Raw genomic sequence first — 13,032 nt, forward strand, 5'->3', positions numbered from 1 at the left:
GGGCTGAGTTTCAGGACGGGGGTTGCTCCGGCCTGATCCTGCCTGAGGGAAGGAGTTGGAGCTCTGGCTGTAGAGTTGCCAGTGTTCCAGCCTGGAAGGATCTGATGCCATTTGCAGCAATGTGTCCTGTCTGTCTGGGAACATTGGCAGCCCAGAGTCTGGGACTAGCACCGCAGGAGGGGAGCGTAAGAGTGAAGTGCGTTAGCCATGTCTTCAGCTGTCCTGGGATCTACCCCTGGCTCTGGGCCGTGAGTGGGGCCTGGGAGAATAGGGTTGGGCAGGGCCCCTGGGCAAGGTATGGGGGAATGGCTCCATGCTCCCTGAAGGGGCGGGGCTGGACTGGAGGCAGCCAGCCGTCCACATCATGGTATGTCCCCCCTCTCTCAAAGCCGCACGCAGTGTGCAGCACAGTGCTCCAGGGCTCTGGCACTGCTGCAGTATAAGCAGTGATGGCCAGGAGTGCTAGGCCCTAGGGAGACTGTTCCCTTTTCTCCTGTTGATGGGGCTGGGGTTGGGAGTCCATAGCTCTGCCACGGGCTGAGGAGCTTTGTCTGAGCTGATTTTCCCATCTGGACAGGGGGCTGCCTGCTGCCCGAATCCCTCTCACTAACCTTGTCTCTCTTCCCTCCCCCACAGCTGGTACCACGTACATCTTTGGGAAGGGCGGGGCGCTCATCACCTATACCTGGCCACCCAACGACCGGCCTAGCACACGAGCCGACCGGCTGGCTGTGGGCTTCAGCACACACCAGAAGAACGCCATCCTGGTGCGGGTGGACAGTGCCTCTGGGCTGGGGGACTATCTACAGCTGCACATAGTAAGGAGAACCTGCACTTTGGGGGGCTGCCAATGAGGGCGTGGGGGGCTGGTGGTGTCAGGGAGAGCACTGCTCAGGTCTGCACCTTGTAACTGGAACCTCTCCCCCAAAACCTGACTCTAGTCTTGTCCCCAAGGGCTTGGGCCTCCACTGCTGCTCCCCTACCCTGGGCCCCTCCTTTAACCCCCTAAAAGCTGACATCTGACCCCCTACTCAGAACCAGCTGCATCCTCAAACCTTTGGCAACACCCCCCACCCCCTCCACTCCCCAAATGTTCCGATGCCTCTTAATTCCCAGAGGATTGGACCCAGACCAGACCCTGATAGCAAATTTTGGAAAGGGGTCGGGGGCTCTTTGTGCCATCTCTGAAAGAGAATATTGAAGTTGGGGGCCCTGTGTGATGTCTGGGTGGAGGGTTCAGCTGCTCTTCCACCCCCGGAAAGCTTAACACTGGCTCAGAATATGGCTGCATCTGGGCTGCACGTGGCCCCTTCGCACAGCTGTCCCGGGGCACAGCTTCCTGGGGTGTGTTTTGCCCAGAGCATCCAGCACCTGTTTGGCTCTGGCCATGCAGGCTGGAGCCTTGACTGCACCAGGCTGGGACAGGTCTCCCCCCCCCCCCCCTCCCCGGCAAGCACTGTAAGTGATGCCAGAGCAGGGATGGGGAATAATATTTTTTACCAGAGGCCACTTCGTCCCAGGCTACGGGAAGGGGTGGGGCCAGGGCCCACCCACAGACCCTGATTGGTTTGGGGGCAAAGGGAGTGTGCAAAGTCGCACCGTGCCAGGAGCATGCAGTGCTTCTAAGTGCTGTGCACTCCTTGCAGGCTGGAAGGAGACTTTGTGCTCTTCCTCCTGCCCCCAGGGCCTGCGAAGTCTGCCCTCCAGCATATGGTGCTTAGGATCAACCTGGTGGTTGACTCTAAGTGCTGCATGCTCCCCATCCCTAGGCCCTGATGGGGGTGGGGAAGCAGCAGGGCGCCCATGAGCCAGATAAACCCTCTGTGGAGGCCTTTTTGCCCACCCCTGTGCCAGGGCATCCCCACACATGTCAGAGCTGGGCATTCAATCCCCCATCTGACTTCTGTGCACTTCTGCTGACATCCTGATGAGTGCTGCCAGTGGTAGAGCCTGAGGTGGCTGGTGCAGGTGAAGTACCCCAGAGCGAGTGTAAGGACCCCTGTGTCCGTCTACAGGGTATCTCTCTGCCATCCTTCACCATGGCATCTGGATGCCTCCCGCACAGCAGGGTAGCAAAGTGAAGTTTCTGCTGGGGGCAGGGGTTGCTGAGAGTTAGTTCTGTGCTGCTGCTCTGTGGACAGCTCACCCCTGGAAGCACTCAAGGGGCTGGATGGGGGCATGGGCACCACGCTGGATGGGCCTGGAGTCTGATCGGGGGGGGGAGGGGAACCAGGCTGGATCAGCCTAGGGGGCTAAGGGGACACACTGCACTCTGATACAATCTCTGCATTGTGCCGTCACCAGATCGATTGTTTCAGGCCCGATGTTGAGTGCTGCACCAGGCCCCATTCTCTACCGCTGCCTGCCCCACATGCTCCGCAACCAAACATGCACGTTCACACCCTGCTGCACACCTGCCCCGCGCACACGTGCACCACTGGAGTACACAGGAGGCCCCTCGCTGTACTTCGGCCCTGCTCTCTGCACCACCCCCTGCAGGGAGAAGCCAGACACGCTGCCAGTTGCTTACCCTCCCCGCAGGCAGCTCTCACTCATTACCAATGGTGTGTGTCATGTAGGCTGCAGGCGGCTCATTGGTCGCTTTCATCCTTGTTAATATTACTGTGTGAACAGCTGTGGGTGGGAGAAGGGGTGCCGGACTTACTAAAATCTGGTGGGGGGGTAGTTGAGAAGTGATGATTCTCTGTGTTGTACCAGAAGGGACGGCTCTGGGTACAGATTGCACATGCCGATCAGCCCCAAGGCAGGGGACTGGCTGGTTCAGGGCCATGGGGTTGTCTCTGCCAGAGGCTGAGATTGAGGTGCTCTTTAGTAGCGTCAGCAGGCCCTGACTGAGGGAGCAGCCCTGTTGTGCTGGGCTCTGCACATGCTGTGTCCCAGCACCCAGCTCTGGGAGAGGAATGGGTTCTAGGGGGCAGCTGGGAGCCAGGCCTCCTGTTCCCTGCTGTGCTGGCTGCAGCTCTCTGGTGGGGAAGGAGTAGGGAGCTGGGCGTCAGTGTTGGCACTGTAACAAGGGCACCCTTGTCTCTGCGATTGCCCCGTGCTGTGCGCCGAGCCCAGGCACCTGAGCTAATGCTGTGTGGCAGTGGGGAGCAGCTATGCTGGCTGGGGGAGCGCCCAGCATGTCAGGAACGACTGGTCGGCCCCTGCGGGGGCTCTAGCACACTCTCCTCCCGTCGGCCTCAGCGTCACAGCCCCGCCAGGCTAACGCGGGCCGACAGCCTAACCTGGTGGCACGGAGCTGTCTGTCTGATCTCACATGGCTCCTGGAGAGCTCCCGGCACTCGGGCACACGGCCTTGCCGATGGAAGGGGGAGCCAGGACACCCTAGCACTGGGAGAGGAGTGGGGGCTGGTGGGATGGGGGGAAAGCTGGGCGTTAAGACGGTGAGGTTCTTTCCCCAGCTCTGGAGGGGGGTGTCTGGTGGTTAGAGCAGGGACCTCCAAGCCCTTGGCCTGGATCAGAACCAGCGCCTGGCACCCCCTAAGGGTGAAAGGGCCATTGAGGAACTGCTTCACTCAAGCCCTTGGCACTGTCTCCCCCAGGTGTCATGCACATGCTTGTTCCCCCACCACCACCAGCGGGGTGTATACCACGTGGCTGGGAAGGCGACCTGGACAGGTGCAGCTGGATCAACCCTCACACCAGCATCAAGCCAGGCTGGGAGGAGGGGCACTGCCCAACTGCCTGGTGTCCAGCCCACAGGCTGGCATTGGAGCATGTTATTGTCTCCTCTTTGGCCCCCTTCAACTCACAACACATTAGCTCCTGCCCCATCTGCTGTACCCCAGTCCCATCAACACCTTGTGCGGAGCAAGAGCCCTGCCCACTCCTCTCCCAGCCAGCTGCTCACATTAGCTGTGCTGGGGTGATGGCCACTCCGAGTCCAGTCCTGCCCTTTCAGGGAGCATTGGCTCCGTGCTGACCCCAAGGTGGGGGAAAGCTGGCTGGCTTGGGAGTGGGGAATGGGACATGGGACTGTTCCCCACTAGGGGGCACCTGCCCCCATTCCTGGGCTGGGAGTCTGGTGGATTGGTGGGATTTAGTACCTGCAGTCCCAACTGGATTGTTCACCCTGCTGCAATCTTGTGGGGCGGGGGGCACCCAGCTACCTGCCTGCCCTGACCATGCTTAGCCAGGCAGTGAGCTGGCTTCTTAGCCCAACTGGCTCCTGAGCGCAGAGCTGGTAAGGGGGTGCTGTGCGGGCCCTGGGCACCGTGTAGGGCTATGTGAAGGGCAGGTTAGTGATTGAGCTGATGATGCCACCCTCCTCCTCATGCTGCCTGTGTGCCTGAACAGGCTTCCAGTATCTGCAGAGTCTGTGGAGCTGTATGGGGGCAGCCACACCTCCCCTCGTAGAAACACTCCTCCATACACAGCTGTGCTTGGCGTGTCCGCCTGTGCCCCCAGCACAAGGATGCGTGTGTGCCGATGGGGAGAGGAGTCTGTATGTCTCTTGTACATTGGACACCAGTCGTGTGTGGCCCTTGGCACACCTGGGTGCAGGGCAGATACAAGTCTGGGCACTGGCAAACATTCCCACTTGTGCACTTCCATATGCAGACAGACCCCTGCACCCAGGCTGGGAGCGCCGTCCTTCCCAGCGCCCTACGACGGAGCCAGAATCCTTAATGAAGTGAAAAGTCTCTGCTAAAAGCCTGGGGTCACTTTTTAATTAATGAGAAAATCTACTGATGAACCAGTTTTGTGTTTTCATCTGCGGCAAGGGAATCTGGGGGCTTTGGTAGGAGAGTCCTCTGTGTGGCTGGCTCTGGAAATGGGGGAGATGCAGGGGCTGCAGAATGATGGATGGACAGAAGGAATGGCTGGGGGAATGGCCACAATGAGGTGAGAGTATGGGGAAGGGCTGGATGGATCGATACAGGAAGGTTGGAGGGAGGAGCGGTGGGCAGAGTAGATGGAGATAGGTAAAAGGAGCAGTAAGTCCTCGTATAATGCTGCAGAAAGGCCAGTAGGCCCCGGTCCTGAACCCATTTCTGCTGCCCCAGTAATGAGAGCTGAGTTCATGAAGCTCTGTGCCCCACACACTCTGGTGGCCTTGCACCAACCACACTCCCTTGGTGCAAGGATTCTGGCTTCTCTCCAGCCCCCTCAGCCTGCTGCTGGGTTGGGTTGGGTGGCAGGAGTACTTTGCCCGGAGAGTAGGGGATCACTGGCCAGCCCGGTGAGGAGCTGACCTGGCAGAGCTCAGCCAGTGTCATCTTGTTGCATTGAGACTGGAGATCAGCTGGGGGGATCAGGGTAGCTGAGTGCACGTGTGTTTATTTCAGTAGGTTGGATGAGCACTTCTGGTGTGTGGCTGTGTGTGTATAATACACAATGGGGGGGAAGTTTGCTGCGTGTGTAGCCAGGGTCTCAGAGTCATGGCCGACAGGCCATCTGCAGCCTGAATAGTTCCACAATGCGGCCCATGCACAGCTGCTGGCATGAGAGGCCCTGGGGGGATGTCCGTACCCTTCCCCTAAGTCCAGGACCTGCTCCATCCCTGCTCGGCCTCTTCCTGCCACAGCACTGCCCTCTCCCCCACTTCACACCCCTTCCCTCAAGCCTCCTCCCCTGAAGAATGTGGCCTTGGAAATGATTGGGGGGCCTGGCACAGGTTGGCAGTACATGGACTAGACAGCTTTGCGCACGCCTCCCCCAAGCCACAGGGCTGTGCCAGCAGTGGCACAGAGCTAGCAGCCAGAAGCCACACTAGCCCCCCTGCTCTAAGGTACCCAGGGGGTGGTTTAAATTGCCTGGGAGTAGCAGGCATGACTGTGGTAAGCATGGACTTGGGTGGGGGGACATGCAGAAACCCCAGCGGAGACCCTCCCAAGCCCACTGGTCACTAGGAGGATTGGACTGGCTTTGGCCCTAAGGCAGTGGTTCTCAAAGTGCGGTCTGCGAACCACTAGTGGCCTGCAGCACTTCCTAGCATGGAGCCTCCCCCCTGCTAGGGGTTCATCGCAGCTTCTCTGGGAGCTGCTGGAGTTGCCGCCCTTCCCAGACGGGCCCCAATGCCTCCTGCAGACATGACAGGACAACTCACTTAACTCTCCCCCTCCCCCGCAAAGGCGGGAGCTCCAGGAACTCTGGGCTTTCTGCTTGGATGGCTTAAAGGTGCAAAACCTCGTGGGGATCTCAGTATATTTGGGTGCCCCCTTCCCTGTGTTAGGATCAGGAACAGCAGCTGTGTCAGTGGCCCCCTCCCTCCAGGCCACACTCTGCATCCTCCCTTCTGGCCAGACACCCTGCACCTTCCCTTGCTCCTGCTCCCTCCACCTAGCCAGACACCCTGCTCCCAGCCTGCTTCTGCACCCCACCTCCCTCCCAGATTCTGCACCCTATCCCACTCACTGACAGCCCTGTCTCACACACTGAATCCCTAATTTTTGTCCCTACCCCAGAGCCTAAGGAGGTCCATGTGTCAGTGGCCCCCGATCCAAAAAAGATTCCCCACCGCGCCATAAATACAGAAAACATTGAAACCTTTTGTGACATAAATTCATATTTTACTTTATTTAAAATGAAGTTTGATAAACTAACATGAGAGAGTTAAAACGCTTAATCTGTTTAATAATTTAAATTAAACAGTTCTCTCTAGCTGCAGCACTAGCAAAATGGCTCAGGTGTAATTAACAGTGAACTTCCATTAGCAACTGGTGGTCCACAGAAAGGTTTGCATTGAGCCAAGTGATCCATGGGTCAAAACGCTTGAGAACTACTGGCCTAAGGTAAATTGAGTTTGAGACCCCTTGTGTATAACAATCCCATAGATCAGGGATGGCCAACTGCCGCTCGTGAGCCGCATGCAGCTCTTCTCCCCCAAAGGTGTGGCTTGCAAAGTTGCTCCTGCGTGCCCTCCGCCCCCAGCGGCCCCTGCTTCTGGCTCCCCCCCGGCTCACTGGGGTGGCCAAGATGGTGGCTATCAACAGGAGCTGATATGGTCAAAAAGCCTACGCTTGTTTCTTAAAGGGGCAGCCTCCTTTTGCTTTTGCTCAACAATTTTGGTGTGGCTCTTCACATTTTTTCCACCACTTTTTCGGCTCTCTTTGTTAAATGGGTTGGCCATCCCTGCCGTAGATTGTATAAAGTGTGTGCATACAGCTCTGTGTGTGCGGGGTGTGTGTGTGTGTGTGTGTGTGTGTGTGTGTGTGTGTGTTTAGCTCTCTGTATGTAATTGTGTGGGTTATGGTAGCATTTAGAACAGGGCTAATCAACTTTGGAAGCCCTGAAGGCCACAATGATACTCTCAGAACATGCCAAGGGCCACAACTTAGGTGTGGTTGCATATACATGCAAATATATATGCAAATAGCTTCTTTCACACAATGCCCTGGTGCTGTCAGCACCACCTCTCTGGGGGCTAGACATGCCGAAACTCTGTACCGGTCTGTTCCAGCCAGCCAATCCACTTGCGTCTTTCAGTGCTCACCCCGCCTGGGAGACACCTCGCCGTTGTGGCATGGAGGCCATGTTCAAAGGATCCCACCCACAGGCCGGGTATTGAGCCCTGTGTAAACCCAAACTGCACCACGGGCCGCAAACGAACGGGCTGTGCTACATGTTGAATATCCCTGACTTAGAGGATTCCAGCAGAGATGTAGAGCATAATGCATATAGCTGGGAGGGGGCATGGGGGTGTCAGTCTCCAAACATGTATGTGTGACCACCCTGCATGTGTGAGTGGGGGGCCGTCATGTGGGCATTTCCCAAGCATGCAACCCCCCTGCCCTGGAAGGCTGTTGTCCAAGCAGATGTTTGCCCTGGGATTCTGTGTGGTGGGGGCTTGAGTCCTGCTAGCTCATCGTACAAAGAGGCCCCAATCAACAGTGAAACTCATTCCTATCCCAGAAACACTGTCTCTGGGAGCTCATACTGAGTCAGTGCCTCCCACGGAGGAAAGGCCCATGGTCCTGGTCTCCATCCCGGGGCTGGATCAGAGCTGGTGCCCCCTAGAGGGGAACAAACCCATTGCCTTTTCCCTTTCCCGCCAGTGGCTGCATCCTTGCCCCAGAAGTCCCTGGCTGGTGTGGTGGTTCCTGCAGCTGGACAGGGTCAGGAGTTGGCCCCTTGCTATCACTGATCGTGGTGATTAGAGCTGTCGCTGCATTACGCCAAATGCGCCGATGCAGCCGGAGCCTTGATTGCTCCCACTCGTCAGCTTTCCATGCTTAATTATACCCCTTAGGCTTCCGTTTGGCGGCAGCCCTCCGCCTCTGCTGCCGGAGTGATGCCAGCAACAACTCTCCCACCGGGGCGGGGCCCAACCCCTCCCCAGTTGAGCCATGCTCCTCAGTCTCTGCACATGGAGCCTCGTTGACTGAAATTTGAGCCCTCTTATGGCATCTGCTTTATTAGTAGCATTACAGTTGTGCCTAGAGACCCATTTTTGGTATGAGCTTTATTAGTAGCATTACGGTTGTGCCTAGATGCCCCATTATGGCGTGAGCTTTATTAATAGTGCTACAGTAGCACCTAGAGGCTCCATTATTAGCATGTGCTTTGTTAGTAACATAATGGTAGCATTAGAAGGTCTCAGCAGGGTAGTAGAGTCTATACGGTAGCCACAAGAGTCTCTAGCTAATAGTGGGCACCCCATGATGGGACCCTACGCTGTATTAGCAGCATTATGGTAGCATGAAGATTTCCTGTTTGAGACTGGGGTTCCATGGACGTGTATGGTGAGGGGGGGGGGGGCTGTGGTGGAAGGGTTGAGTATTCAGGGCTGGGGGTGGGCCATGCAGTGTGACTCCAGGAGAAGGTGAGCATGCAGAGCTGTGCATGGGGAATGTGGCGATGGGAGCTGGGGGAGAGAGGGACACCTGTAGAGCTGGAAGGGAGTGGCAAGAGTAGCCAAGGGGTGCCTGTAGGGCTGTGTGTAGTGAGGGAGAGAGGAGCTGGGGGCACTTTAGGGTTGGTGGGGGCTGGGAGGTACAGATCTACGTGGATACAAAATTTGTATCCGTATCCATAAAATGAGCAGTGGATATCCGCATCCACAGATGGAGATCTCCATGGATATAAAGCAGATACTTGCAGATTTGTGGGGCTCTACCTGGAGGAGCCAGCAGGGTGCCTGTAGGGCTGATAGGTGCCAGCAGGGTAGTAAGATAAAAGCTGGAGGGGCTGGTAGGGCAACACATGGTGGGGTGATAAGGGTTGGGGCAAGGAGGGAGCCCAGCTGTGTGTGGTGGTGAGCTGTGCTGTACGGTCTCCTCCTTCCTCCAGGCACCCCTAGAGCACTTCATCTCTCACCGCTCCAGTTCCCTCTTCAGCTTTGGCCCTGGGCTGGGCCGCCCTGTGGAGGGGAGCACAGCACAGGTGGGATGAGGACGGGTCTGTGGTATAGCTTCCTGGTGTAGAGGTCCACGGTGCTTGCTCCTCCTCCACCTCTTCCTGCATCATTCTCTGCCCCTCACCTCCCCAAATTGCTGAAATGCTGGGATGGGATGGATACCTTATGGCACTTCACAACCACTTTCACTCTAGCAAATAGGACTCAGGGCCTGGCTTGGGCCTGTTAATACATGAATATCTCCCACTCCCATATCAGCCATCAGGGGAAGCTCAGGGGCCACTAACTTTATCAGCTGGGGGCTTAAGTGAAAATGTTTCACCTCTCAGAGGAAGCCAGCTGGGGCACCTATGCTATGCATAGAACCAGCTTCAGATAAAACCCAGGGGGTTGCAAGGAGCAAGGCTGGAGCAAGGGGACCCTCAGTCGGTGCTGACTCTGGTATGGCACCCACGTCACTGCCGGCATCTCCACTGTGAGTGAGGGATCGCTGTATGAAGGCCCTGTGCCCCATCTCAGAAGCAGCTGCATCTCAGCACCAGAGCCCCCTATATTTGGGGAGGATGATAACCCCATCACTTTCTTCATGAAGCACAACCTCTTGCATTCTCACTACTGTTAACCCCATCAGCTCCCCCAGCCCATCAACTTGGCACCCAGCCTCTGTGCTCCCCCTCCACTCTGTCCTGTGTGCTGCAGGAGACAGACGTTGTGATGCCAGGAAGGTTAGCAGTGATTTGCGGGAGTGGAAGGGTGTTAAGATTGTGGGTGGCACAGGTGGGCACTTCATCACCTGCTGAGGGAGCCAGTTTTCAAGGACTCATTCCTCACTGAGCCTTTCCCTCCACCACCAAGCAGAATGTTACTAGCTGGTCTGCTGTCCCCAGCTGGGCTCAGGACCCCTTGCATGCAGCTGTGACCATGAGGATAAACACTGACTAGAAAGGCTTTGGTTAGAATCAGTAAGGCCTAGTGGTTATATCTCATGGGTGGGTTTCAGGATGCCTGGGTTCTATTTCTAACACCAGCATGGCAGGGGGGTCATGTCGTGACTGGAGGAGGGGACCTGGGAGTTAGGTCTTCTGGGTTCCTGGGAAGCCACCAGGATGGCGGAGGAAGAAAGCCACAAACCAGTGTGGAAAGACACGAGTACTGGGACAAAAGAGATCTGGATTGAAGCATCAAAACTGCTCACTCCTGGAACAAAGGCAGAGAGTGAAGATTTCAAACCCCAGCTCTGCTTTCCCCCTACCTGTTCCCTGCAACAATAGAGAGACTGTCAGCTGGTTGTAAGTTATTAATTTCTAATGCCACAATTACTTCATTATATGGCAGAGCGATGAATAGCTGGGGGTTTTGCACAGGCAAATAATTATTTGAGTCAAAATTAATTTACTAAGTGGAGCAATTCTTCATGGGAAATGTCAGGGGGGTTTGTCTCTTTTCTTTTCTTTTTTTTTTTACTCCCAATCCTACATAATAAAGTCATCGTGGGAAACACTGTTACCATGTGTCATAAGTCCTATATGGGGTTTTAAGCAGAGGTTACCTTAAAGGGAAAGGTGAGGGGGTTTGTTCCCTACCGCAGAGCCCCAGCAGGAAATGGATTGTGCAGGAGTGGAGCTAGAGAGGGAAAACCAGTGCAATGGAGGTGGGGTAGCTGGGGATAAGACCCTGCAGGCCTGACTCCAGCTAGTGCCCCCTTCTGAGCACTAGCCCATCCCCCCACCTATCCTTGAGTTGGGGTTAGAACTCAAGCATCTTGCCCTCTGCCCTGTAACTACTTAGCCTCCCCAGTTCCTTCCCAGACCTGAAGATAGAACCCAGGTGTCCTGTCGCTGTCTTGTGTGCTCAGGCCATTCGAGCCCACATATCAGATCCTAAGCACTGGATGGGCCAGTCCTCTCTGTGCCACCATGTCCCATCACCACCACCAGTAGCACAGCCCAGCTGATGTTGGGCTTCAGGCCCCAGGGGTGACTCATAATGGGGGGAAGACACTGATGCAGGAGATCCTGTAGCATGAAAGATGAGGGAGGGCATGTTTTGGGGGGAGGTGTTCGCACAGGGCGAAGAAGGGGTCTAGGTGGCAGAGGAGGAAGTAGTCCTTCCCTTTCCATGCCTTGGTTTCCTCCTGCATAAAATGGAGCTTTCCACCTCCCCTGGAGGCAGATTCCCACCTGCAGCATGCTGGGAACTATGGGAGGCAGCTATTGTTACACAGTTGATGTTGGGAGGGGCAAGCGCCCAGAGGAGGGAGGCAGAGACCATCTTGAGGGGGAGAATGTTATAATGAAGAGGTGCAGGGGTCACCACAGGCAGCATCCCAAATCCCTGCATCTTTGGAGGAACCTGAGGCAGGCTCCCCCATTTTACCAGCTCCCTGACTGTTTCTTCCTACCCACACACGGCTGACCTGGCCTAATCCTGCTGTGCCCCCAAATTCCTTTTAGCACCATGGACGTCTGGGATGCCCCATTGCTAGGGCAGATTCCCCTCACTTGTTTCAAAGGAAAGAGGAAGGCAGCCAAGTGGTGGATGAAAGCTACATGCTCCCTATGGCTGGTCAGTTAGGTTCGCTGGGATGTGGCTAGTGGTTCCTGCCCCTTAGTCCAAAATGTGGGCACCTATGCTCTGTGTAATGGGCACTAGGGAAGTGGGAGGTAACAAGGCTGGGTGGACCCGACACGACAGGGACCCGTGCTGGGAGCTGTGCAATGCCTGGTGCAACGGAACACCAGATCACAGATGACTCTAACCTAATGCAGCCTCCCCTTATTGGTAATCCAACCCCCAATCCTCCCCCAGGCTCAAAATCAAGCTCCTTCCACATGAAACTGACCCGTTAAACCAGGCTCATCTCCCAGAGGCTACTCCTCACCAGCTGTGTCCCATTCTGCAGGGGGGCTCTCATCTTTGGGTCTGAGCACGCTGGGGAGGAGCGACAGCCTCCTCTCCCCCAGACACCCACGTGACAAGCTGGGCCGGATGAAAAGGCTCAGCGTGATGGGCCTGAATATGCAATGATTGCGCTTCCTTTGGGTCCCAGCTACAGCGGGGGTGGGAATCCAGGCACCTGCATCCCAGCTGGAGAGGGAGGAGGTGGATCAGGCCATGGGGACCTGGCTTCTCTTGAGAGTGGGTGGAGGTTAAGCATGTGGAAGAGACAGGAGTTTGGGAGGGGGAAGAGAGGTGGGATGTAGATGAATATGGAGTCACTTCTCTAATCCAGAAAATCCCATTCCCCCACCCCAGAGCTACAACTAGGACTCGGGAGTCCTGGCTCCCAGGCCCCCTGCTCTAATGAGTAGATCCCACTCCTCTGTCAGAACTGGGACTTGAATGCAGAAGTCCAGACCCCACCCTCCCTTCCAGGATCCAGCAGCAGCCCTGGCTCCCAGCCCTTCTGTTGTAACCCACGAGCCCATACACCCAGAACCAGCAGGATAATCCAGGTCCCCTACTCAGCTGCATCTGTGCTGCCTAACATCTCTACCTGTGCCCCACTGCATGGCACCCCAGAGGCAGCTGCATCGGAGCCCTTGTGAGAGATCCATGTACAAATGCCCCCAACCCCCCACAGGCAGCTGCATCTTAGTGATCTCTGTGTTGGGCTTACATATTGCTCATGGAGTGCTTTGGAATCCGTGAGGGTGGAAAGTGCTAGAGAAATCCATGGCTCTTGCTCTGATGAAGATATATAGAGGCAG

General features: G+C 56.2%; 1 protein-coding gene across 21 annotated transcripts in view; it reads left to right on the forward strand.

The window, feature by feature from the left end:
- Positions 1–13,032, forward strand: part of NRXN2 (neurexin 2) — a 332,982-nt gene that overhangs the window by 257,122 nt on the left and 62,828 nt on the right. For all 21 annotated transcript variants that reach the window (XM_089781141.1, XM_075939211.2, XM_075939215.2 and 18 more), the window contains one exon: positions 637–818. In XM_089781141.1, coding sequence (XP_089637267.1) covers positions 637–818 — 182 coding nt within the window. The remainder of the gene's footprint in view (positions 1–636; positions 819–13,032) is intronic.

The sequence above is a fragment of the Pelodiscus sinensis genome, chromosome 11 (assembly GCF_052426305.1).
Source record: "Pelodiscus sinensis isolate ZL-2025 chromosome 11, ASM5242630v1, whole genome shotgun sequence".
Taxonomy (NCBI): domain Eukaryota; kingdom Metazoa; phylum Chordata; order Testudines; family Trionychidae; genus Pelodiscus; species Pelodiscus sinensis.